The 26,356-nt window shown below is 48.6% G+C and overlaps 6 protein-coding genes across 6 annotated transcripts; 3 read left to right on the top strand and 3 right to left on the bottom strand.

Annotated features, from left to right (window-relative positions):
* Window positions 1-5,918: 5,918 nt before the first annotated feature.
* FIESC28_00924 (uncharacterized protein) lies at window positions 5,919-6,583 on the bottom strand (the record flags this gene model as incomplete). Its single annotated transcript, XM_031155075.1, has 3 exons — window positions 5,919-6,048; window positions 6,114-6,355; window positions 6,407-6,583. 3 exons carry the CDS (start codon window positions 6,581-6,583, stop codon window positions 5,919-5,921), a joined length of 549 nt encoding a protein of 182 aa, XP_031020870.1.
* Window positions 6,584-7,246: 663 nt separating this feature from the next.
* FIESC28_00923 (uncharacterized protein) lies at window positions 7,247-9,159 on the bottom strand (the record flags this gene model as incomplete). Its single annotated transcript, XM_031155074.1, has 2 exons — window positions 7,247-8,966; window positions 9,014-9,159. 2 exons carry the CDS (start codon window positions 9,157-9,159, stop codon window positions 7,247-7,249), a joined length of 1,866 nt encoding a protein of 621 aa, XP_031020869.1.
* A 1,452-nt stretch (window positions 9,160-10,611) lies between these two features.
* FIESC28_00922 (uncharacterized protein) lies at window positions 10,612-11,339 on the top strand (the record flags this gene model as incomplete). The annotated part of the gene is made up of 2 exons (XM_031155073.1): window positions 10,612-11,010; window positions 11,058-11,339. The coding sequence occupies 2 exons, from the start codon at window positions 10,612-10,614 to the stop codon at window positions 11,337-11,339; spliced, it is 681 nt and encodes a 226-aa protein (XP_031020868.1).
* An 865-nt stretch (window positions 11,340-12,204) lies between these two features.
* On the top strand, window positions 12,205-16,569 carry FIESC28_00921 (uncharacterized protein; the record flags this gene model as incomplete). The annotated part of the gene is made up of 1 exon (XM_031155072.1): window positions 12,205-16,569. One exon carries the CDS (start codon window positions 12,205-12,207, stop codon window positions 16,567-16,569), a length of 4,365 nt encoding a protein of 1,454 aa, XP_031020867.1.
* Window positions 16,570-20,772: 4,203 nt separating this feature from the next.
* FIESC28_00920 (uncharacterized protein) lies at window positions 20,773-21,969 on the top strand (the record flags this gene model as incomplete). Its single annotated transcript, XM_031155071.1, has 4 exons — window positions 20,773-20,839; window positions 20,930-20,977; window positions 21,061-21,766; window positions 21,816-21,969. The coding sequence occupies 4 exons, from the start codon at window positions 20,773-20,775 to the stop codon at window positions 21,967-21,969; spliced, it is 975 nt and encodes a 324-aa protein (XP_031020866.1).
* A 257-nt stretch (window positions 21,970-22,226) lies between these two features.
* On the bottom strand, window positions 22,227-24,885 carry FIESC28_00919 (uncharacterized protein; the record flags this gene model as incomplete). Its single annotated transcript, XM_031155070.1, has 6 exons — window positions 22,227-22,622; window positions 22,678-23,258; window positions 23,307-23,330; window positions 23,824-23,876; window positions 23,915-24,610; window positions 24,659-24,885. 6 exons carry the CDS (start codon window positions 24,883-24,885, stop codon window positions 22,227-22,229), a joined length of 1,977 nt encoding a protein of 658 aa, XP_031020865.1.
* Window positions 24,886-26,356: the final 1,471 nt, after the last annotated feature.

Below are 26,356 nucleotides of genomic sequence, written 5' to 3'. Positions count from 1 at the left end.
GCAGTGAGGGAGGGTAGCTTGAAAGTGAACTTGAGTAAATGTATGTGTAAGCCAGGACAGGTACTAGTACTAGTACTACCGATAAAAGATGCCTGGGGACTAAAGTAGTGCACAAAATACTAAGTGGAAGAAGTCTAGTAGAGAGATTGATGCCTGGTGTGTAATGTACATTCATGATTGTGGTTCGCAAAATGGTTCGCGATATATATTAGAGAGATGTGTATTGGTGGTGCTCCCTCCCAGAGGCTTGGAGAGAGAGGAAGGCAGCCTTGTGGACACAGAGTGGAGAAAGGCCGTTTCTGCCTACCGGGTGCGGCCACTAAGAAACCCCTGCATGGCCCCTGCGAACCCTCCTGCCGATGACTCCCAGAGCATCTCAGCCACGACCCACGATCCACTGAAGTAGTACCTAGACTGTGATAGTTGAGGCTCTTGAGGGCTGGGCTGATAGTTGGATCGAGGAATTGAGGCTAGAAGACGGGTATCGAGATGAGGTCACGGACGAGAAATGATATCAGAGAGTAACTTGTCTTCAGTAGAATGACCTCTATTGTCATGCCTAATCTAGGACTACAGGCCCTTCAACGCGCGGCCAAGGTTGAAACAGGGTCCAAAAGATACAATCTGTCCTACAGACTCTAAACTCCCGAAAAGTGTTGCACCAAATCCTCCCAGCTCGGTGAGCAGTCCAAGTTACCGAAATTGAACTTGTACAGTACTGTACTGTACTGTACTGTACACTTACAGTATGTTCTGCATCATGAGACCAGACCGGCATTGAGTCATCAAGGACTCGATTAGCGCTGGCCTTAGGACTTGAATCTCTGACCATTGAGAAGTGGACAAAGAATTTCTGTTTTCTCTCATTGGGTGGGTTCATCTTCAACGGCCAGGCCTGAGTCAACTGGGGGAACCCCCCTTTAGTCTGTAGTCCAGGGCAGTGCAATCGAGGCTTGGTCTCTGTCCTCAATCCACTTCCACCTGCAACCCTCAGCCTTAAAACACTACCAGGATATTCTTGATAAAGGGTTAGTTTTTGGAACTTCAGCCTCGCATTAATTAATTGCATCTGTGATAATCTGATCGTCTTCAAGGATCGATTGGATGCCTCTTCCTTCATATCACTTTTGACATGCATCGTCCCGAAGCGGGAACTAGTGACAGGAACCAAAAGCAAAAGCATGTCAGAGCCAACGAATGTGCACTGTTGACTTACACAAATGATGCAAGAGCTTTGACATTAGCAGTGATTAATTAATCGTCAGTGTAAGTCAAGGGCGCGCTGCGTCATGTCAAAGGTCTTGGCAATTACACTTTGCGCGTTACAATATACCACTCATTACTAAGGTAAGGTATTGTAGGCCCCGACATACATGAAACTCTAGTTGACCAAAGATCCAAAATCTTTGTGGTTTAGTTTGGCCAAGGACTGTATCTGCATTTACGATGCTACCTCATTGGCTCATGGTAACCATTGCAATAAACTGATTGCCTTCTTTGAGCAAGTGACTTTCGCTTTGTCCGACGGATAACCATGCCTGCCCGTACCGACTCCGAACCTGCAAGTCCGAACGGCCCCCAACGGCCCCCAAGCAAGGGTCAAATTTACCCTCTGGTTCTCTCTGGCTGCCTCTTTTTCAACCAGTAAAAAAGATCTTTTGTCAATATTTCCAAGAAATCCTATACAAGTCTTTATGCATCGTGTCACTTTTGGTGTTTCGTAGCTATCGTCACGATAATTCTCTCCGTTGACGTGGTGTTGAAAAATGGCTGAGCAAGGACCAAGAACGAGTGTCTGTATAAACGTACCAAAAAGGAATAGTCTCATCCAGCCCTGTAAGGCAGAACCTTGACCTTGACCTTGTACCCCAGCTAGGTCTTATTCCCAAGACCACTGCCTCCTCCACAGTAGAAGTAGGCGCAGTAATTCAGAAATTCGAGACTGATAATACCGCATTCCCTTCATCATCGTCATTGTGTTCCTTGATAACTTGTCTTTCCATTTTGATACTGGTGGTATATCACTGCGGGCTGCCTCTTTTTCAATTTGGCAATCAGTTCGCAAACTTCACGATCCGTCACGCGTGCAATTTTACCCCGTCGACCGTACAGCCGAGCTTTGGACTACTTGCTTTTGTGTTCAATTAATTTGACTTTCATATCGTTTCATGTCGGGTCGCTCGTTGGCTAGATTACCATTCCCTCGGAACAAAGCAAGCACACAGCACAATTTCGACGACAACTATAGGGTATGCGCTTTGACAGCTCGGCCGCATCCAAACGACCGCGCGTATATGGACGATTGGTTTCTAGTTACCTAGTGTTGGCCCCCGTGAAAGAAATCAGCACGGTTGTTGATGATTGGTGATTTATTTTGGTTGTTGGTTTGCTGTTAATAGCATTCATTGCTAAACATATCCCCAGAGTGGCGAGCGTAGGCCGCATGTTTCATCATCCGCGCGCGGTTAAATACACGCAATCATACTGAACGAACGATCAACCGTTTCGATGCCATTTATAATGAAGGCGAAATAGGTACTTGCTATATCCGTACGGAGTAGTCTATATGGGGCGATTTGTTAATCGCCAGCCTGATCTAATTCAGGTACACAAGTTACTATTCTCAGATACTCACACACCACACAACCATCATTAGCTAACAGTACTTAGACCTTCTAGTTAAGCCTAATGACAAAAAAACCCTTCTCAGGTACCGGCAGCATCGAACACCTGACAACCTTTCCAACGAACCCATGCCGATAACTGCCTGCTGCACCGAAAAGTACATGATGGCGCCTGAAATTTCAATAGCCGCGCGTCAGCACGTACACGTACCTTTCCCACCACGCTGTATATCGCCGGCTATAGACGAGGGCTAGGACTATTGTGCCTTGCATGGAGCTCCAGTTGAAGGGTGCCCAACTGATTGAGACAGGGGCGTTGATGTTGCGCTAGAAGGAGCTGTGACAGCGATTGGCAATCAAGTACACATGGGGAATATTCCGCCTAAAGGGTTTGTGTACGTGAGGGAACGGTAGGGTAATTGTGTTCCGAAGAGGCGAAGGGGGCCGACGACTCCCTACATCACTGTTGAAAATTGGTGCGAGGGAGGGTAGGCAAAGTGATCTTTCTGATGCATTTGGCATACTTCGACATTGCGAAGTAATCAGTGATTCACTCCCAGCCTGATCGATCCTGACAAAAATGATGCGTACACTTGTGCAGCAGAAGCCTATCGAGGAGAAATCCTGGCATTATGCGCAAGTGTGAGATAGAAAGTTCATCGACTGCTGCGTAGACATGTAACTGAACATGTTGAAGATCATGGCCGCATATGACCGCTGATGACCATAGCCAAGATGCCGGTTGAAAGTTCAAGAATTGTGACTGCAAGGAGGATTCCGATCGGTATCTGCAGTATGATGGTGAACAGCCGGGCTAGAATGATCATATTGGCATACCAGTTGGCCACACGCTCAGAGATACAGACCGTGTGGACGACGCAGCAAGAATGACGAAGTACCACCGGCGAGGGCATCCAGGATTCGCAAATATGAGTCTATTGTGTACATCGTGAGGTTTCATCTCGTGACCAAGCCGTTCTTGACCCATCCATGTCTTTGCGATGCCAGAGGTACATGTGCACCGGTGTGTCGTAAAGGCAACCGCATACTTCGTTACTTGGACATATGTCACGAGGGGAGCACTGTACTCGTGGTACGCCGATGGAAGTCGGGAAGTAATTTGTACGAAACGTTGCAACGGCTCCCTGAGTTATCGTAAATATGGTTCCCGTGGATCGGGAAATAACCTGCATCCTAGACGGTATTGAAGTACAGCAATGGCGCAACCATGACGCTGACTTGCGTAGTTGATCAATATGAGGAAGGGACTGACGCTGGGATCGTCAAGATATGTCGCAATGTTTCAGGGTAAGGGGTTGAACCCAAGACCCAGCGAAGAGGGCGAGGGTGACGTTGCTTGGTGATGTCCATGTCATCCAGTTGAACAGTCCGAGGACTTTGAACAGCAAATTCGGGACCCGAAAGACACAATCCAGATCAGGAAGAACTTGTATCGCGTCATCTTCCATACGTTTGGAGTGTCTTCCCTGGCGCTGTTGTCCCTGTACAAAGCCTTGGTAAGGGCGATGTTTGCCAATGAGCTTGGCCACAGTATCGAGGATAGGTATACAAGGAATCGACGAACTAGACCAGCACAATCTTATCCAGATATCTGGGTTGATAGTAGTATGCTAATCTACCAGGGAATGTCGTTCGACAGACCCTTTTCTCTGTAGAATGTGTTAAGTTTGAGTACTTGGATGATGGACACGACGTATGCGCCTACTGCAGAACCACCAAAAGAGACATTTGCCATAATCGCAATCAAAATACGCTCTTTTTGGCTGAAAGGTCTGGGATTAAAGAAGAATACCCAGGAGAATATCCGAAGCTTCTTCGTTAGAAGACACTTCGCCAACAATATACCCAAAAGCATGGACAGCAGTTGTACCACATGTGTCGACAGACTGATAGCCGGCATTCGGAGGGAGACGAATCGTTCAATTGACGTCCCCAAGAGCACAAACATCGTTCCACCTGCAGGAAGAGAACTCTGAACGTCCCTACAGGTAGTGTTAGATCGTCCGTCTTCTCGACGACAGCCCGTACTTCAGGGTAGATGGAATTATCGACAACAAGCCAGCTCTTCATCTTGTTGCTCACCATTTTTGTTTTCGAGGTAGCTCGGGCTGATTTGAGGACGCTATCCGGAAGGCTTTGATCACGTTTGTGCTCCTCAAGGAGACATTGTGAAGAGGATCTAGGAGCTAAAAAGAAGAGAAACATGATTGCCACATCGTCGTTAAAACACTATACCTGTTATTCTCACCAAGAAAATGGTCTCCTGGAACCGTTGACAAAGTCCATTGACTATCTCGGACAATCGTATCGGGGAGAGGACCGTATAAGTTAATGCGAACGGTTTGAGCGATGTCACTATCTTAGAAGCTTCTCAGATGAGCAATGGACATAAGAGACGATCGAAGTATAAGTCCGACGTGAATTAATGTAGGTATTCGGCATTGAAATTTGAAAATGATAACAGGAAAGCCCAACACAGCATCCTGAATACCGCAGGAGTGCCGTGTAGATGTTCTGTATGCCGTATCCTTAAGGCAAATGATGCGCCGAGATACTCCTTTTCGTTCTTCAAAAATGAGTCGAAGAGAGCATCCCCCGCCAATAGTTGATCGCCGCTGGAGAAGCCTCTCCTGGCCGCTCCAGTCTAAAGTTCTTCAAATGCGAGAGTCTACCCTCGCCATAGATCTTAATGCAATCGACATTCGACTCCTGGTCCTGGTCCCAATCTCATTTGATTTAGTGTCGGGAGCACCCTCCCTATCCAAATTGGAAGGCGTTAGGGTATGGCCGATGCTGAAGCAGGTTGCTTTCCCCAAAGCCCTCCGTGACCCTACGGCGAGTCGTCACAAGTTCGGCCGTCATTAAAAAGGACCTCCGAACCCAATTCTCCAAGTCGATCTCGATGTGGCGCAGCAAGATATCGTGATTTATCGGGTCGTGATGATAGGATGCTAATGATCCAAAAGGCCCAGCCATAGAGTCATATCGAGGCCGTTGCCAGGTCGTGATTAATAGTATTTCAAGGTTATAGAAGTTCCAATAAGTCGGTCCGTCGTGAATGTCCAGAAGTCGATGTCGCTAATAATGTCTATCGAGAAATCCGAGTCCTAAATGCAAATTGCGCCGTCGATGAATGCGTTTATGTCGAATCGTATGCCAAATCTCCATTTCCATCGTTGTCGTCCTCGTAATGTAATTCAGTCGCTGTTCGTCGCGAGTCTAAACGTCGTGCCGGAATGAAGCCCGTTTCTTGAGGCTGTCGAATGTAAAACCTCAAAGAATCCCCATCTGTCGCCAAGGATCGTTCTCCCTTCCACGTCGTCTATTTCTTCTCTCCGCTGCGCGCCTGGCGTCGCCAGTACAATCGACACAGCCCCATACAGCGAAAACCAATCTCCAGCCACTGCATCATTGTCATTAGTAAATGACACTCTCCGTGAGGGGAATTTTGGTGAGGGGCAAACTTACACCACCGCAATCAATGCCCAAAGTGCAGCCATAAGCCACAGTTCTTGCCTCCTGTGGGTTGGGTTCTTTTCGGAGTTGATGTTGAGGTTTGACACCCACATCATAATGATGCCGCCCACACACAACGCCAGCGCGAATAAATCGTGCAGGACTTTTCGCGATGTGACCAATCTGGGGACTGTAAACGAGGTATCTGTCACCGCCAGAATCTCCCAGCTGTCATTAAGCATTGCGATTGCGCACTATCGCGCGTCAGCCTTGTGCAACCAAACTCATCAAGAGACCAAACTTACCCCCACAGCACCCGCGATAATGACCTGGCTCTTGGACGACCATTCTTTGCAGACATACGCGAGCAGCAGAATAGCCGCGAGGCTGGTGATCCAAGCGAGTAACCTCACACCAGCCTGCGCCAGCGCATAAGGCCTCGAAGGCCGCGCCTGATAGTGATACCGCCGCCTAGAAGGCATGGCTAGGTATCGGTGGAGAAACGATATCAGAGATGAAGCATGAAGAAAAGAAACAAGCAAACAAATAACAGCAAGAGAGTTGGTTTGAAGAAGGGTGAGGTTGAACAAGAGAAGGTAGGAAAAGAAGTGGAGGGAATGGAGATTCGGGGACTCAAGGGTGTGTGCAGCCAATGGAATGAGGGCAGGCTAGCTCTGGTGGGTGTAGTGCAAGGGAGCTAGGGGTTGATCAAGCCGCTGGGGAGAAGCAAAGTTGGTGGATCAGTTCGAGACTTGACTCGCTCTAGAATTTGCATTCCAATATGGTTAGATCTGGAATGGAAGACTTTCAATCAAATTGACGTCAAAACCAAGGGGAATAATTCAGGAGTTATGCCATAACAAACAGTTTCAGTTAAAACAGGGTCAAGGTGCGGTGGGAGTCTGATCCCCTTGCTAACCGTTGCTGTGGCACAGCAAACAACCATGATTTGATGCCAAGAGTAGAATCGACAGAATGATTTAGTCACTTTAGTGAGACACTAACACTGTCGACTTCTGTCACCTGAATCTCGAAAATGCAACATCTCTGGTCCACCAAATGCAGAGAGTGACATGACCCCTGTTCCAACCTCTTTCAAAATAAGCTGCAGCAAACATCGTCATTATTGTTTTATCGTATCCTATCTAGAACGAATATTCCTCCACATGAAGATATATCCCCTGCGCACCCGTTCCTTTATGGATAGCACGCTCATCACTCAAACGACTAACGCAATTCCTTGTCCTCGCCACAATTTCTCGTCCACCACAGACAACAACCCCTGTCTCCCCCCAAGCTTGCTCTACTGGCTCGCGGATCATGGCCTCAATGTCTGGGCGGCACGTGTATTCTCTAATGAGCTCGGGCACCGAAACGGCTTTTTCCACGCGACATGGTGAATCGCTCGGACATCCTTTTTCGTCTGTGCCACTGTTGCAACAACATCCTGTAGATCCCTTTGCGGGTTGGATATCGTCGGAATCGCTTGACCTCGATGATGCTGACTCGGGGCGTGAAACGAAAATTGGACCTTCTGTTTTGGTGTCGGTCCCTGTTACTGCGATGTGGATGCTGATGGCGATTCCCTTGGCGCGCACCATTCGGCCTGCTTCTTCTGCTCTTTCGACGTAGTATTTGATCTCTTGTGCTGTTCTTGCTGTGAGAACAACGTCAACTCTTCGTGTGCAGTTCCACTTTTGAGCTGCTGCAATACTTTCAAGGATAGGGATAACGAAACTCGCTCCTGTTGATGCTCCAATCAAGACCAGCGTCTCGTAGATATTCCACTGCGGGGGAACGCCATAGGGTCCTGAGACGAAACCTGTAAGCTCGGAAGCTGAATTCTTTGTTGCATATTCGTGAATTCGTTTGGAGAATCCGCCGTGGGCACGCACCACAAGCTGAATACTGTTGCAGCAACATGTTCCCTCAAGTTTGTGCGCGCATGCAATCGTATATGGATGCGCCTCGAATGGACCTAGACGTGGAATCCAGAGATAGATATGTTCTCCAGCCTTCCATTTGAAGTGCACATCCTTGATAGTGATGACAGTGGTTGCAGGTCCAACAACACGAGCAGCGACTCGATGTCCAAGATGCTTCATACCTTGACAGGCTGTTCCTTGAGGTCGTACACGAACATTCTGCCATAGGAGAAGTATCCATCTCATAGCACGGTCAAACACAAGGAATGAGATACTCATCCATAGAAGCCAACGAGCATTCGCAGGGATATGTCTGTAGAGCAACCACAGCATAACAATACTGGTGAGAACATGCTGAGCTACCCACACCTCATACGAAAGCCTTCGAATAGGTACAATACCAGTTATGACGTTCCAAAGCAGAATGGCCCAAGCTGCAAGTCCATACTTGACTAACGGCATGATTTCGAGGGCATAATCGAGAAACTCGGCGCGCACCCACATAGTCCAGAAATGGAATCCGTGAACAGTCGCGGTAACAAACATGGTGCGCGCAACCCATCGATGCAGCCAGTTGAGTCTCTCATGACTGGATCCTGTCAAGAATCCGATAACGTTGACTTTTGTCGATAGGAGGTAAACCAGGGGGAACTGCATCAGAGTGACCCATGCGTTGCGATATCCAATACGTTCCCAGTAGTACACATCATTCTTTGATACCTGCCAGCTCATCATGTAGACGATAACGACCCAGTAGCATGCTAGAACGATTATACGACCAAGAGGGAGTGGCGTCGCCCATCGAAGACCTTTGATGGGGATGTAATATTGTGGGTGGCCCATTTCTCGAATGATGGCTGTTGCTGTTGCCCATGCTTGAGTGAAGGGTCCTCGTGGTCGGGTTGGATGATCTATTGAAGGATCGCGACATGCTTTTAATCTTTGTGATGTTAGTATCTCTGTTGAGTAAGTGGTCGTCGTGGTTACCTTTGTTGAGCTTCGAGGTGATTGATGCCGCGGATAGCGAGGAGTGCACCGACGACACCAGCGATGGTGTACCAGTACTCTCGAGCGAAGGCATAGTTGACTTCCATCCGTAGACTGGTGTCATGATGCATGTGTCCCATATCCATGATGGGCTATAGTACGCCGATGGCGTTGAGATTATGGATTTGAGTCAAGATGGAAGGATCGCGACGGCCAGCGTCGTGATGTCGTTGTATAGTGTCAAGATACCGAGATCTCAATTGGAGGGATCTTCGCTGCCCCTCAATAGATCATGCTGTTCTGGCTGAGCCAGCTTTTGCAGTCAGCTGTCGTCAGCGGAATTGTATGATCAATCCAGAGTCGGCGAATGGTCGAGGTAAGAGGGTGAGAGTGATTGAGCAAGTTGATGAGAGGAGGATGGCTTGGCTCACTTGATGATGAAAATGCCAAGACACAAAGGGTATACAACAAGACAGTGAAATGAAGGAAATTCAATGTATGTAGAATGATGAGATGTCAGGTTGAGAAGTGAAGTTAGACCCCGCGGTAGTCGAGTGAGAAGGCACAGGATATTGTACATAAGCCACACATACCAGGAATAGCAACTGATTCCTCAAGATGGACCTAAGTCAATGATCTGGAATAAGTCTAGCTTCAAAAGAACTGAATTAACCATGTCCCATTTACGTCTCAACCATAACTTGTGTCTAGAATATGCTCTTCCCCATTGACTCCTGAGGGGCCATCTAATTTCTCCTCGAGCATCTAACAGATACCTTCCGTCTCATCCGTCTCCATGCCGCATACCCGAATCAGCTCAAAATGATCTAACAAATACCTTTATGAGCTCGTTTAGAAAATGGAAGTCACAAAAAACTCGCTCACTTACAAGAGGGAAACTTGCTCAAACAACCGCAAGGCCCGTGCACGATCGTCGCTGATTGGACCCTCCGCATGTTCAGGGGGGGACCCTGGTTTTTTGGTTCTAGACTTTTGGGGTAAAGTTAAGACTCAAACGTGCTCGCCGCCACTAACATGGCGTTTGGTGATGGAAACTCGAGCTGGTGAAGCTGCATTCAGGGCTTCCTATGCTGTTAAATAGCTCTAAAAGACATGGAAATTTAACTGTCGGGCGTATTTTGTGAGTGAATTGCATGGAAAGGCTTAGACTAGTGGAATGGCTTGCATTGACTTGGGGTCTATCATGGGAACACAGAGCCTCAATGACGTAGCATTCATGATGGAAACTTGAGACGTGGTACAAAGATATGATGAGGAAAATAAGAATACTCCAAACTTATCACTTGCCTTCCTTACCGCGAACATCATCCCTTAGGATTAAGCATTTGTTATAAGTCTCGTAATGCTTGGCTCATGAAACTCTGGTTCGGTGAGGGTGCCTTCTTGATAGAGAAACCCGCGCACGCCCAGACTAGAGGCAGGTAGTTCAGCCTCTCCCTCCTTCCCCTGCCGAGATCCGTGGCTGCTACAAAAAGTGTCAACCGCCCACCACCTTCAACGTCTAATCTGACACTCTCATACCACACCCCAATTCTCTACTTCTTCTCTCCCATATACCAGATAACCACATCAAGACCATGCGCTCTTCACTCCTCCTCTCAGCAGCCGCCCTTTGCGGTCTTTCCCTCGCCCATTTCGAAGTTAAGTACCCCGACACAATCGGCTTCAAAGACGAGGACGAGGACAAGTCCCCCTGCGGTGGCTTCACCCCCGATCTCTCCAAGAACAAGCTTGTCGATTTCCACGTTGGTGGTGAAGCTATTGCTCTTCGTTCTACACATCAACAAGGCAACTGGCTCTTCCGTGTTACTACCGACGAAGAAGCCTCTGGAGGCTGGGAACAGGTCTTCCCTATTGTTCAACAGAGTGGTCTCGGCGATTTCTGTCAACCACAAGTCACAATCCCCGAGAAATATGTCGGCAAGAAGGGTTGGGTGAATGTCGTGTCTTCAGCTGTCGATGGTCTTCTCTACCAGGTGAGTACTCTTCCGTACAATAAAGTTCACGTCGCTAACGGCCATAGTGCATCGCTGCCAATTTCGTCAAGGGCAAGGCCGATGCGCCAAGCGACTGCAAGAACGCATCTTCCGTCAAAGCATACTTCACCGATGACGGCAAACTCTCTGCTCTTGTAAGCGGAGGATCAAAATCTGAAGAGTCCGGTTCAACTGGCACAGCTTCCGATACCGGCTCGGCGGCCTCTGCCACAGAAAGTCAAGATTCGGGTGCGGCGCCATATGCTAATGGTGTTGGCATGATAACCATGTTGTCCATGGCAGTTGTTGGAGGCGCTTTGTTTATTTAGATGCGACACTACGAATACACGGATAGAGCTTGGATTGGGTATCTCACTGATGGGCCGGGTACTTTATCCTACGCCACGATGCGATGAATCAATAAAATTTTACAATCGAATCGACATTTCCTCACTGCGCCGCCTTACCGCAGATGAATGAGTGTTGCCCTCATTTCCAGACATGCAACGACATGGGATCGCATCCTTCCTCACCAACAGTCAATTAATCAACCACTGAACCAAAGTACCAACACCAACACCAACCAAACCCCATCCGGCCATTGATCCACGCTCAACAACGACTCTTCCCCACAAGATCGTCGCTACATCTCATTGGATACTGAGTAAATCTACTGGGGTCTGTGTCTGATCTGATGCGCCGGGGGGAAACAAAAAAGAATTCACCGCTAGCAGAGACCTCTCACTTCCCACTCACTACACCCTTTCACGCAGTTGTCTGCGACATCAATTGATACCCTACCGCACAAATGTGCATCTCAATTATCTGATTGATTAGATACAGTGAGCCAATGGCTACTTATTCATCGTTACTTGTGTTGTTTTCCGCGCGCCACGAATAGAGTTTTTATGTGTGAATCGCCCAGCCCCGAATATTACAGTACAGTACAATCCATTTGTATGTGCCCGCATCTCCGTTTTCCGTTTGTATATCTATCGACGCCATTTGTCTTGAACTATATCTCCTTTGCCTATTGTATACGCACAGTAATATCTATCCACTTATCAACTTATGTACCAATCGATCTACCAACTCTTACCATCAGCTCTTACCACCTACACGAAGCTTAGCTAAGAACCTTATTCAGGCCTTCAACCTTGATCTTTGAGCCCCGAGCTCTGGCTGTTGGCCAGTATGGCAGCCGTAGACCTCTACCACGCCAGCTTCTCAAAGCAACTCTTCAACTCGCCAGTCTCTGATCAGCCTCTCTACCAAATATGGTCCGAGTCATGGCCGAAGCGAGAAATGAGCGTCATGCTCGGTGTCGACATCGCTTCATGCACGATATTGTTACTTTACCTCTGCCGCAAACCGTTGCAGAGGTTACTTCCTCAATGGCTGAAACCGTTTGCTCAAGAAAGTGAGCCGTTTCAAGCAAAGAGTAGAAAATGGACGTTTTGGACATTGTGCCTTATGCTTATTGCTCTTGCTGGGCTGGGATTGGTTATCAGCTATGCTGTTATACATCCTGATCAGAAGACTGCTTTTATGGGACTTGTGCCATGGATAGTGGCGACCCTTCTCACAGTCATCGATCTTCCGGTTCAAACGCCCAAGTTACTGTTTATGCAGTATCTACTCATGATGGCGACGGCAGTCATCCTCCGGGCACTTTATTATCTGAGCTTTAAGAACAGCTCGATAAACGCCTTTGAGATTGCGCATCTCACTCTTGAGGCACTGGCAATATTGGTCATCGGAAACATGCCCATTCGAAATCCCTTCTGGGGTACCTCAGACATCGGAAGCATCAAAGCCGCTCCATCAAACCAGGTTCGAAGTCCGGAAGATAACCTCACGCTCTTCCAGTTCTGGACAATGAAATGGGTCAATCCTCTATCTAAAGTCGCTAGCGAGCGTGAGATTGAAGTTAGAGATGTGTGGCAGTTACCCTACGAGTTTCAGCATTGGAGGCTTTACATGGCTTTCAGAACGTTAAGGGGTAAACTTTTGCCATGTCTCATCGAAGCCAATGGGTTGGATCTCTTTATATCGACCTTTGCAGCTGTTGTGGAACGTGTGGCTGAAGTTTCTAACCTGCGACTTACGAGTAAGCTGTATCAGGCTCTTGATAAGAGTGATCCTGCAGAAGCTGGCTTGTGGTGCCTTGTTATTCTCAGCATTGATACACTCCGTCAGGTCGCGAGGACATCTTCGGGATGGTACTCTCGTAAAGCTTATGAGAGGAGTCGCGGAGAGACGTTCATTGGACTTTTTGGAAAGCTTCTCACGAGAGCTGTTCCAGGATCTGAGATGACGGAAAAGGATCCTTCAGCTACTGAAGAGACAAATGGCTCCTCATCAAACGGAAAGTTATCCAAGTTCTTCAAAAACTGTCGCGGACGCAAGAAGAAGCCAACCCAACCATCCCAAGACCATCAAGCCTCCAATGCAAAAGTCGTCAACCTTATTCGTGGAGATACCTACGAGATATCCCAACGATTCTGGGAATTCGCACGCGTCGTCGCCACACCCATCAAAGTCATCGTGACGATCTACTACCTCATCGACATAATGGGCTGGCCATCATGTGTCGGCTTCGGATTCATGGTCATCTTCATCACATGCAATTCGTTGCTTGTGAGACAGGTTATTAAGCTTGAGAGACAACGAACTGCGCATTCTGATCGAAGAGCGCAGGCTGTTGCGCATTTTGTAGAGGCTAGTCGCCCGCTTAAGCTCAATGGCTGGACATCTTCGTGGAGAGATCGCATTTTGAGATTTAGGGATGTTGAGATGAGGAAGAGACTTCATATCTCAATTGTCAATGCGGCAATCTCAACTATCAACGTCTTTGGTGGAGCGGTGTATCCTTTTGCGAGTATCTGTCTCTACACGCTTATCCTCGGGAGAGGACTACCCAACGATGTCATCTGGCCCTCCCTTCAACTCTTCGCGCAACTTGAGGCCAGTACTAGAGAAGCATTCGATCTTATCTCAGCAGTTTGGAAGTGCACTATTCCTGTTGAACGTGTCAATAAATACATGTCCGAACCAGACAGAGACGAAGATGCATTCAGCGGCTCACAAGACCGCGATATCGAATTCACCAACGCTTCTTTCTCACGTCCTGCGACCGACCACCTCGTTCTTCAAGACCTTACCCTTAAATTCTCAACAGGTCTGAACGTCGTCCGAGGAAAAGTCGGTTCTGGAAAGTCAAGTCTTTTACTCGCTATTCTCAACGAACTTGAACATCGCAGTGGTGTTTTCTCAAGAGCTGATGAACCAATTGCTTATGCACAGCAACTCCCATGGTTACAGAACAAAACTATCAGAGAAAACATTCTTTTCCATGAACCGTTTGAACCGGAGCGGTATAAGGAAGTTCTTAGTGCTTGTGCCCTGTTACCGGATCTTATGACGTTTCCTTTGAGTGACAAGACGAAGCTTGAGGAAGCAGGCATTGGTCTATCAGGTGGTCAAAAAGCGCGTGTTGCGTTAGCACGAGCTGTGTATAGCAAGTGTCGGATTCTTCTTTTGGATGATCCTCTTGCGGCTTTGGATCATGATACGGCTAGTTACATCGTCCAGCACTTCCTTCGGGGACCGCTTGCTCAGGGTCGAAACATCGTGCTTGTCACACATCGAGATGATCTTGTTCTGAAGCACGCCGACCAAGTCGTCGACATAAAAGATGGTTTTGCACACGTTCTTTCACAAGAGCAACTCAAAGAAGAGCTCGAACATCCTCATCATGTCAACTCGACTGCGACCGATGTTAAAGCACACGAAACTTCCCAAGACCATACCTCCGAAGATGCCCCAGGATCAAAAGACGTTCCGGAGCAGGTAACAGAGACAGGAGCTATCCCATTGACAATCTACCAAAAGTATATGAGCGCAGGAGGTTGGCATCTGTGGCTTTCTCTAGCTCTGTTCTATGGTCTTTCTCGATACTGCGATATTGCTCGTGCTCGACTCCTTGAAGCTTGGGGTCATGAATCTGCTGGTCTTGAGGATATTGCTATCAATGGTTATTGGGGTCTTCCTAACCCAAGTCAGCATCCTCGACCTTGGCTATACGTTCTTGCGGGGTTATCTATCGCGCAGGTTGTGGCGTATGCTTCTGCTCAGGTCCTACTGGCTTCTATCAGCATTCGTGCAGCTAAGGTGCTTTTCCGAATTGCCATTGACAGAGTCAGTAAGGCTTCTTTCCGGTATCATGATACCACGCCGACAGGACAGTTGAAGAACCGTCTCATCTCCGACATGGGTATGGTCGACGGTGGCATCCTCGCACCTCTCGAATCCTTCGTATATAACATGATCGCCCTCGCTCTCAGCCTCTTCGCAATCATGACGCACCAAGTCTTCCTAGTCCTCATCGTCTTCGTGGTCGGAATCCTCTTTTCATACTTCTATAGTATATACGTCCCCGCCTCCCGCTGTCTCCGCCGAATGGAAATGCGCTATCTGACTCCTATCATTGCCAACATCGGAGTCATGCAGGACGGTCTCGTTACTATCCGTGCTCTCAAAGTCGAGGAACGCTTCCAGGATAAGCACCTGGAAGCTGTCGATGACTTTCAGAAACATGATCATTTCTTCTGGAGTATGACTTTCTGGCTTGACTTTCGGCTTGGTATGTCTTCTGCCATCATGCGGAGCATTCTTGTTTTGTCGATGGTGTATATGGGTACGCCTGCTAGTGCGGTCGGTTTCGTTCTTACGCAGACGAATATTGCTATGGTTGCTGTTCAGCAACTTTGTGAGAAGTTTGCGGCTCTTCAGTTAGATGCTGTGTCTCTTGAACGAGTTGATGCACTGAATCGCGTACCTGAAGAGCCAAGTGGTGATATCGAGCCTCCACAGGACTGGCCTCGCCCTTGCGATAGCGTGCGCTTCGACTCCATGTCCTTTAGATACGCCGACGATCTTCCCTCGGTGCTGGATGACGTCTCCTTCGAGATCCCTGGTGGTTCAACATGCGCAGTCCTTGGCCGAACAGGATCCGGCAAATCAACTATCGCAAACGCCCTTCTCGCCACTCAAGCACCATCATCGGGGGCAGTAACAATAGGTAGCATCAACCTCGCGCAAGTAGACCGCACAGCACTCCGTCACCGCGTAACATTCATCCAACAAGACCCCATCCTCTTCCCCGGCACCCTCCGCGACAACATCGACCCAGAAACAAAGTTCTCCGATCAAGAATGCACAAACGCCATCCACCGCGTTCTCGGCTCGGACTGGACTCTCGATTCTCGCATCGACGCAGGTGGCAAAAACCTAAGTCAAGGACAACGACAACTCGTAGGTATATGCCGCGCTGTTCTCCGACGCAGTGGTCTCGTTATTCTTGACGAAGCGACAGCGTCGATTGATAGAGGAACCGCAGCAACTGTGCAGAGAATTCTGAGGCAAGAGCTGAGGGAGAGTACGGTGATTACCATTGCGCATCGGTTGGAGGCTGTGCAAGATGCGACGTGGTGTTTGAGGTTGGATAGGGGAAGGGTTATTGAGTGTGGTCCTGCGGAGAATTTGGGGAGGGAGTAGATAGAATATTTATATAGATAGAGATTGGAAAGGGAAAATTTATAGGGATTTGGCTAAAAGGTAAAATAGGTAGTCGGGTATTAATAGCAAGATTGAAGATTACTCAAGGGTCAGGCTGCCAGGTGAAGTTGAATCACACGCTTCCTACGTTGTGACAGCTTTCAACCATGCAGCCAAGCGATTTCGATTCTTATCTGTTGCGGCAGCTGTCATCCTTTTTAGTGAGATCTTGAGAATATCACCATGGTAGTACCCCCTAGCTGTTCAGGCATCACATGTGCGGCCGGCAGTTACACTGACAAGGAGAGGGTGTCCTGAACTTCCCACCCATATCGAAATTGCATCCATCGAAACGTACGGCTTCAGACCTAAGCGATCAGTTCGTCCTAGCGTGCAGGTTAGACTTGGACGATACCTACAAACAAACGTTAGCTGTAATGTTCTGTGCTTAGTAATATAGGCTATAGGTGGTAAGGGGCCTTATGTATTACCTATCTATATCTATTTTTATTCCTTGAACCGGTAAATAGCCAGCAGGCTGTATCCTCATCAATCTCACAGTTGCGCCTGTGGTGATTATGCAGTTATTCCTGGCATTTGGCTTATCCCAGATGCACCATCGGGTCAGGAAAGCCTATGCAGTTTGCCATTCATGTTGTTCACTGGGCACGGAGCGTGGATCATGTGTTTGCGCATGATCACGTCCATTGGGACTATAGTCATCGCCGTTCTGTAGTGGGACTTAATCGTCGTTCTGCTCGGCTTTCATAGCCCGGTAGTGAATTACTGTCGTCGTTACGACCGGTTTTTTGTAAGATGAGACGTCGATAAACGCCCAAGTAACACCGCAAAATGGGTGTGTAAAGATAGTCCCACAAAGTTGTGTGTTACACATCACCATGAGGTGACAGCTTCTGAACTCAGGTTCTGTATGCCCGCCATGGGTTTGGTGGTTACTGTGGTTTCGTATCTACTCCGACACAACGCCGCCCTGTATTTGGAACATCTGGGATAACCCGAATAACAGATATCGGGATAGAGAAGAAGTCCCATTAGGTCGAATCATTACGGCACTAACTACATATATCGATGCCCGCGACACCTCAATGCCCAAATGCATAATTGGTGGTTTACCCCCCCATTAAGAACCAACGAAACAAGTTTTGAAGAGGCCGTTATGTTCAACGTATGGAGGATTGCTTCGCTGTCCCTGCTGGTGCTTGGAGCAAGCTGGAATATCCTTTCGAGAAGTGCACAATCGCCCCATTGCACAGCCCACCTCGGATTGCAACCTCTCTTCTTGATGGCGCAAAAGCCCCGTTTCATCTCCAGGTTAGCTTCAACTGGCTATCTCGCTGGTGGGATATCCCAGCAGACAAAGGATAACAGCAAAGAAAGCTCAACGAGTTCCTTTCTTCATCCCGTGTAAAGCGCCAACCTCGGAAGTTTGGGTACAAGACCATGTTTTTCCGCATACGCAAGGGAAGGACGAATTTCCAACTCAAGGATATCCATACCGCCTGACATCTATCGTATATCTATGCAACGATGGGTGGTTCAACCCTCACCACACAAGTCCGGCATGTCAAGATGGCGGTCGAATCTCTGCTTTCAGGGAAGTGTATGTAGCAATGCTACATACCGATCGCACCGGTAAACCGCACCATCGAGTCCCTGAAAGCACAAGTTTAACGGCAGGCGAGAGCAAGAAGTCTGTGGGACTATAATCACTGTCTCCTCGATTTGGAGTTTCTCACTCACAGGCCCGGTCTTCCCAGACCGTTCCCGGGTTTGCGGTCTCGCGCAGAGTCCCACCGCCTCCGTCTATTCAAAACACCAAAGACAGCGGGTTTCGTAATATACCAAGTATCCTGAGGACGGTCAGCCCATCAGCCAAGAATCCAACAAAAGAATGAAGGACGTGAACGATAACACGGGCTGAAAATGGCATACAGAAGAATCCACGCATAACATCCGAAACACAATGGCACCACTATTAGGCAACTATCCCAACAAGCAGCTGACCGTTTTCAAGTCTTTTGAGCTTTCCTTCTGTCTGTATATTTCATCGACTCAGACCACACTCACCTTGTTTCTGCGCCACACGCCCATTCGACATTTTCGCAATCCCCGACCAGCTATCCAAAGCTCATCAAGATACCATTTTGTCAGAAGCTGATGTATTCCCGGACTTCACATAGTAAAGGCGATCACACTCAAGTCAGGTAGCTAACACAAATAGCAAACGGACTCAACTGAAAGCAATCGCTGGCCCCTGTCGTTACTAATTTTCACTGGGCGTTCCTGAATTTGAGAGTTTGGGGGTTACGAGACGAGCCGCAATTTGATGTCCCGGCTCTATGCGACTTACAAGCCTTCGCGTTATGCGGACCAATCAGCTGGTTCGGATTTCAAGCGCCTCGCTTCGGCGTGTAATTTGACAAGCAGACACTTCCCTTCATGAAGCCATGTTGGTAAGGTACTCACATACTCAGTGACCATGACAACCTCATAATGTGAGAACATAGTCAGAAACACAGGTCATCAGTTAAAGAGTCATTGTCCGTAGCGACAGCGGATAGTTCCCTCAACTCTTCGGCTACAATTCAACGGGCGCGGCTCCGCGTTGTTAGTGGGGACATACAAGTCCGGCGGGAAATGTAGCGGATGGTAAATTAATTGTTACCCAGTTCCGAATCTCCGACGCTCCGAGCTTTCTGTTCCGAGTTGGGGTAGTAAAAGGAGACGGGATTGAACGGAAGATATAGGAAAAGAAGCCGTGATTGTAATGCTGGGAAAGTAATGTTCCGCGGCTTAGGATATTTGTTTGGGCGGTTGATGTTTTAAACGGCTTATATCGTCTTAAAGTCGGTTGCGGTTTGGAGATGAGGATACTGAGGTTGACACTACCCGAATCTCAATCCAGAGGATGGATATCTCTAAGGCATAACCAGTAGCATTCGACAATGTCTAAAGTTGAAATAGTGACAGTACAATATCGAAATAATTGAGAATTCTAACAGTCTTGCTGACTCAATAGCAGACCTCGGCAAAGCTCGGTCATACGCTTGCCCTTTTCATGATGGTTTGGAGAGGGTGTGGATTTAATTTGCTGGTGGGTTGAATGCATAACTTGACTGTGGGGGAAAGATGTTGATTGGTTGTTATTTGGAGGTGTCTTGTTTTCAAAATACGAATATTCCCAGGTGAATTGTACGATTGAGGATGGCCTCTGTTGTTCTCAGAGATGTAAACTGAGCGAATACAAGATGTCCTTTAACTGCACTATATATACCACTCACACAGCTAACTCTCTATCATAATATCATGCCTAAGCCAAGCCATCATGACACCCAGCTTTGGGAGTACCTTAGCTACGGGACCCCGCAATATCACAAGCTCGGCTACCCGTCGGCAAAGTACCGACGTCACCTTTTACTCTCTCGGTATGTATCATCTCATACACCGAGCAATAAAGATTTCTACACCTAGACTGAGTCATCTGCTCGTGATCACCAAACATCAATTCTTTTTCCATGTGTTCGGCCACATGGATGGTGGTTCCCTACCCCGGTCCTCCGCCTGCCCGGACCAGTAGTGGGGCCCAAGTAAAAGGGTTTGTTGCCGACGTCAGAGTTATGAAGATCTATAGACATTATTGAGTTTGGGTTTAGATCAGCTTGCATGTGAGAGAGTGAGCAATTGGAGGTCATACTGCACAGCTTGGGGCAAAGGATGTACTTGAAGCTGTACTAGACAAAGCCAGTAACTACTATAGAGGTGTATTCAAGTCCTCGGTCTTCCATTTACCCCCAATCCAATGGATCCCAAAACTCCAACTCACTTTTCCCCGTAATTGACCAAAATGTGGGGTATCCTTTCTCCAGTCCAGGTGTGTAAATAAGAAGAGCTAAGGCTCGGTCCATGACCGACAAGGATCCTTTTCATGTGCGCCTTCTTTTAAATTGTTCCTCTTCTCCCTCTTCCCATCTTGGTCCTATTAGTCTTTTCGGTTTCTTTCTTCTCTTAGTTCTGGTCTCTTCCTGTATCTTGGTGTCGCTTAACTCAACTTTCTCTCGATCCACATCCTCGGTTCTGAAACGACTCGGCGCAAACTCTCGGACTTGCGAATAACCCACGCGACTTGATCTCAGTATACATATTATCTCGGCGCAAGATCACAAACGATCAGTAGCTGTCGCAATGGCTTCAAAGAACGGCAATGGCAACGGCAAGAAGGCGCCGCCTTCAGCGGCTGTTAACTTGATTGGTATGTTGAAAATCCAATTCCACAGCCTCGTGTTTGAGGAAACGGTTATTGAAAGCAAGAATTGAACAACAAAGCTAACGTTTCTCACAGCCGGTGGTGGTGCTGGTATGATGGAAGCTCTCGCGTGCCATCCCCTCGGTAAGCTCCCCAATGCGCCAACTGCCCAACCAGCGCAAACCTTCTCCCAAAGAGGACCAGAAAGCTAACATGTGAAAAAAAAGACACAATCAAAGTCCGCATGCAACTCTCAAGACGCGCCCGCCAACCCGGCGCCCCCAAGCGCGGCTTCCTAAAAACAGGCGCCGCCATCGTCGCAAAAGAGACGCCCCTAGGTCTATACAAGGGTCTCGGCGCCGTCTTCACAGGCATCGTCCCCAAAATGGCCATCCGCTTCACCTCCTTTGAGAAATACAAGCAGTTCCTCGCCGACGAAACAGGTGCTGTCTCTGGCAAGAGCGTCTTCATCGCTGGTTTGGCTGCCGGTATCACAGAAGCTGTCTGCGTCGTGACGCCCATGGAGGTTATCAAGATTCGTCTCCAGGCGCAGCATCACTCCATGGCGGATCCGCTGGACGTTCCCAAGTACCGCAATGCTGCGCATGCGCTGTATACTGTTGTTAAGGAGGAGGGATTTAGTGCGTTGTATCGTGGTGTGAGTTTGACGGCGTTGAGGCAGGGTTCGAACCAGGCTGTCAATTTCACGGCGTACAGCTACTTTAAGGATTGGTTGAAGCAGTTGCAGCCGCAGTACGAGAACACCAACTTGCCCAACTACCAGACTACTCTGTGTGGTCTTGTTTCTGGAGCTATGGGACCCTTGAGTAATGCGCCTATTGATACTATCAAGACGCGTCTGCAACGAGGTGGTGCTGAGCCTGGAACTAGTGCTTGGACTCGTATTACTCGAATTGCTGCCGATATGTTCAAGTGAGTCACACAACAGACTGCAATCTTCGCTTATACTGACTATTCCTAGGCAAGAAGGATTCCATGCTTTCTACAAGGGTATCACACCCCGAATCATGCGTGTCGCTCCTGGTCAGGCTGTCACCTTTACTGTCTACGAGTTCCTGAAGGATAAGATGGAGAGGAGTAACCTGTCTCTCGTTGGAGGCAAGTACGAGGAATAAGACACTGAAAATCACGTATATAAGACCGGAAGGGAACTGTATATGAGGAGAAAGGAAGGACTAAAAGTATAGAGGAAGATATACCATGCATAGGAAGGGGGCTGTTTGGGTTCTTACTGCGCGCATGCATTCTTGGATAAATACCAGCATTTGTAGTTTGGACAATTGACTTTTTTGCGTATCATTCAACAGTCATAAGTATATATATACCATGATATACTAAAGAGAAGGAAGAGCAACCATCATAACATTCTGATCTATCGACCAGGTCGCTTAGGACGGCTAAAACCCTGTCGGGCCGCAGCCTTGGGATGCAAATCCTCCAGAACCGACTGCTCGGTAATCTCACTAGGGTCCTCCACCTCAAACTTCTTCTCAAGCTTAAGTCCCGCCTGGCTCTCCGCAACCTCAAGCACGGAACGCTTCATCAAGGGATACATCATGCGGAACTTGATGGACTTGTTTCCGGGCGTCGCCGGGCAGGTGTAGAAGAAGAGCACGGGACTCGACTCGGCACCGTCGTGCGTGTGAGTGTAACGGTAGAAGGTGAACCGCGGCTCGGTAGATGAGATGGCCTTTGTCAGGTCTGTGATGCCGCTGGGCGTGGGTGCCTCGGGAACGAGCTCCACTGTCTCGGTGCTGGGGTTGATTTTCTGGGTCGCGGCGGTCAGTTTCCGGCGGGGAGTTTTGGAGACTTTAAGTACTTACCAGCATTGTCACAGTTCGACCGCCGTCCTGGCCAATTTCCTTCAGAGCAGCAATGGCATCTTCGGAGACGGGCATGGCAAAGTTCTTGCTCAGATGAATCTCCTTCTTATTCGTTCCTGAACCAGCCTCTTGCTCAGCACGCTTGACCTCGCCCAATTGCTGCTCCTCCTCGGTGAGAGGGGCAGCCATCTTATTATGCGCATCATGCTTCTCGAAGCCCTTGGCGCTCAGCTCCTCGGGTGTCGTAACGAAGATGGTCTCTCGGAAATGTTCTGTACCCAACTCACGAACAAAGGTCAAGCGAGTTGAAGCAAACAACATCTTTTGGCGGACCTTCGCCGAGTCGGGGACGTAGGTGATGGCTATGAATCGAGGAGCATCTTCGTGACGACGAAGAATAATGTAGAGGGCGGTATCGGTCTTAAGGTGAGGCTCGAGGCCGGAAAGGTTATCAGAAAAAGAGCTCGACTTGGAAGGGATCGTGGTGATGGGGACCATGGACTCCTTCTCGATGGTTGCGAGGAGTCCAAAGGTGTCGTTCGACAGCAACGAGTTGAACTCGTTCTGGAGCTCCTGAGAAGCTGCAAGAGTTAGTTCTGGCTCCTATACAGAGCCATCATCTCCCATACCTGATATTCCCGACTGCATTTTGTCTATAAAATTTGAAATGTAGGTGTAGGTGGGATGTCTGTCGAGCTGCTCCGTTGCGTTGTCAAGTACCCCGCCACTTCCCCTGGTGTTGGACGCTTGGAGCTCCAGTGGGGTCGTCGCCAGCTCATGCCATGAAAGCTTTACGTCAGATCCATACAGCTTTGCCTACCCTATGCTTCAACCGAATTAATCTAGTTTCAGAACTCACGACGGACAATAATCAGAAAATGAAGTATAATACAGTTTCAAATGATTTGAGACGTTCATTCTATTGATATTACGTCTATAGCTGTCATCTGCACAGATTGTGTCTTATCTGAAAGCCCATGATGAGAAGACAACGCCCGACGCCCTTGTCAACATGCTCGATAGTTTGAGAAATGTGACTGCCATCACTTCTAATTCCTTTCTGTTAAAATGTCATAATAACCCGACGACCATAGCATCCCAATACATTGACTTCCCACCCCTAAGAACCTTTCACTACCATCTCACCATTCCAAAAAGCATGTCGAGCGCTGTCATTGTCCTTCACTCTCAAACGAGTACTGCGGCGATGAGTAGCAGTTCAGTCAATGTGACTAACAACTTGATTTCGAAGTGATTTGCCTCTGACATAGGCACTTCTGTGACAGCTGAAGAGGTGGTAGGCAAAGGGTCCGAATCTGTGAATAGGGTCTCACCAGCGAGAGAGGATTCGGATGCAGACGTGGAAACAACTCCGGTACCCTCCGAAACTGAGACTGGATCTACCACTGGGGTTCCTGGGGTTGATGGAGGTTCATCATCCGGCCAAGTGAGACTGGGTTGAACGTGAACGGTGGACGTGATAGTCGCCATAACCCGGCCTACAGAAGTAGTGGGTGGATCGACGGGAACAAAGCCAGATGAAGGAAGAAGGCTTCCACCCTGAGGGGGTCCTTGGGCAGTAGCTGATGATGAAGGAACTGGAACCTGTCCTGGTGGGAGTGTTGGTACTACTGATGAGGAGGAGGTTTGCCATGGAAGTGCAGCTGAAGCAAATGACTCCACCACAGTAGAGACGGGAACGAGGACTGTTGATGGTTCAAGCTGGTTCCTCTGATTTCCCGGCTCGATTTGAGACCCGGCAGGCTGGACGATTGCAGGCTGGATGACAAAGAGGTTCGAGATACCGGTATCACCGTCCTCAGGGCAGCCGCCTCCACACGTGGGAGAGTTGGGAGATTCGTTGCATGGGTTGTTACAGAAGCCTTCATGGATAGCCTTGATGGCGTTGGGATTGTCTCCGCAGCGGCAGGCACTGGATCTGTTAGCGAGTGGTCGAGGAAGGGACTTTGTCGAGACTTACCCAGGGGATACAGCAGCGAACATGTGGTAGGCACAAGCAGCTTTGCACATCTCGGGAGTCAAGACACCATTGGGAAGGGGAACCGGGTTGCTGAAACCAGCAGCGTCAACAGTGGCACATCCCCAGTACTTGAAGCGTTGAGGAGTCGGCTGATAGGATCCGTCGGACCCAGCCTGGCAAAGGGCGATCGTGAAGCCAAGGATGGCGATGAAGACACGGGAGAACATGATGAACTGTGGTGAGAATGAAAGGACTGTAAGCGAATGAAAAGAGTGACTGGTCAGATTGGCGATGGGGATGAGATTGAAAAGTTCTGATGCAGAAGATGATGAGGGGAGAAGCAAAGAGTGAAGAGAATGGATGGAGGGAAGGCGATCAGGCAGCTCGTGGTGGGTGACGAATCTCATGGTCGACGGGAAGGCACGTTTCTCGTAGCCACGAGGCAGGCGCTTGCCGCATCTTCAACGAGCATGACGCGAGATGATCAGATACGATGAAGTCGCCCAAATCGGGCAGCCGTTCCTTCCCATAAGATGGCGGATTGGATGCCTGCCTCACAAGGCACAACGAACCACATCGAAGACCAGGTCAAGTGGCCGCACTGCAATGGAAGCCTTGTAGCGCAAGCCATTTGAGGTAGCATGGATATTGGGAGCTGCTCTCAATCGAATGTGGACGTGTTCAACTAAACTGAATTAAACAAAGAGTGAGAGTATCTACTCTGGGTATCTCACTGCAGACCTACTTTAAGCCCAACTCCCAAACGCCTCTCAGAACCAGTCATCGCTTTACCACCAGCGAGCCCTTCACCGCTCGAACCCCCCAGTATTATCGCCCGTGAAACCATCCTCCTAGTCAAATGTCGCCGAGCTCGCTGGTGACATCTCTTCCCCTCCGCCTTGTTTCTCCTAGTTACCAGTCGCAGGAGGTTGTTCAGATGGCTGTGGCGCCGTCGCAGGTCCCGCTGCTGATGAAGAGGCTTGAGGTTCATAGGTTCCCCCATTGCGCTCAGCAAGCTCCTTCATGGTCTTCATGTCAAAGTTGTCCAACAGACGCGCTACCTCGTTCACGTCGCGGTCAATCTGCACTTCCTTCTCTTGGCGATGAGCGTCGGCTCGATCGAGTGGTCCAAATACCCATAGTTCCTTGATTGTGCGCGATAGAGCGAGAAGCTCTTTAATATTGTCGTACTGTGCCGTGTCAGTTTGCGACGGTTGGCGATGCTTGTCAACTTACCAACTGATCGAACTTTCTTTGTGTCCTTATTTCAGCAGCTGCCATTGTTTCAGGGTCTCTGAAGTTGAGCTTGTTCTGTTGAGCTTCATAGTCTTTTGGGTTAGACTTGTCCATGCCTTGGACTGTGGCGCAGTTCATCAAGTCACGATAGCTTCTAAGGATCTCAAAGATGAGCTTGTTGTGCTTGTCTAGAGGATGTTAGCATACTGAAAGTCAATTCGAGAGTAGGTGTTTTCAATTTACCCAGCAAGTTGGCAGAAGCTGTAGAATCCATATTTAATGACTGCCGTTGTGCGTACAATAATAACAGCGTATATGTAGTGGATATCTGTGATGTGCTGAGCTCAAATGATGATTGAGATGAGTTGTAGGTAAACTTCAAACTGAGGCTTGAATGGAAACAGGTGGGGGTGGGGCCTTATTTCCGAGTGGGGGACCGAAAATCAAGGCGATAGTTTCAGG

This window comes from Fusarium coffeatum (assembly GCF_003316985.1).
Source record: "Fusarium coffeatum strain FIESC_28 chromosome Unknown BRIP53273_contig_26, whole genome shotgun sequence".
NCBI classification, from domain to species: Eukaryota; Fungi; Ascomycota; class Sordariomycetes; order Hypocreales; family Nectriaceae; genus Fusarium; species Fusarium coffeatum.
The sequence above is the reverse complement of the archived record's forward strand: the minus strand, read 5'-3'. Positions and strand labels throughout refer to the sequence as shown.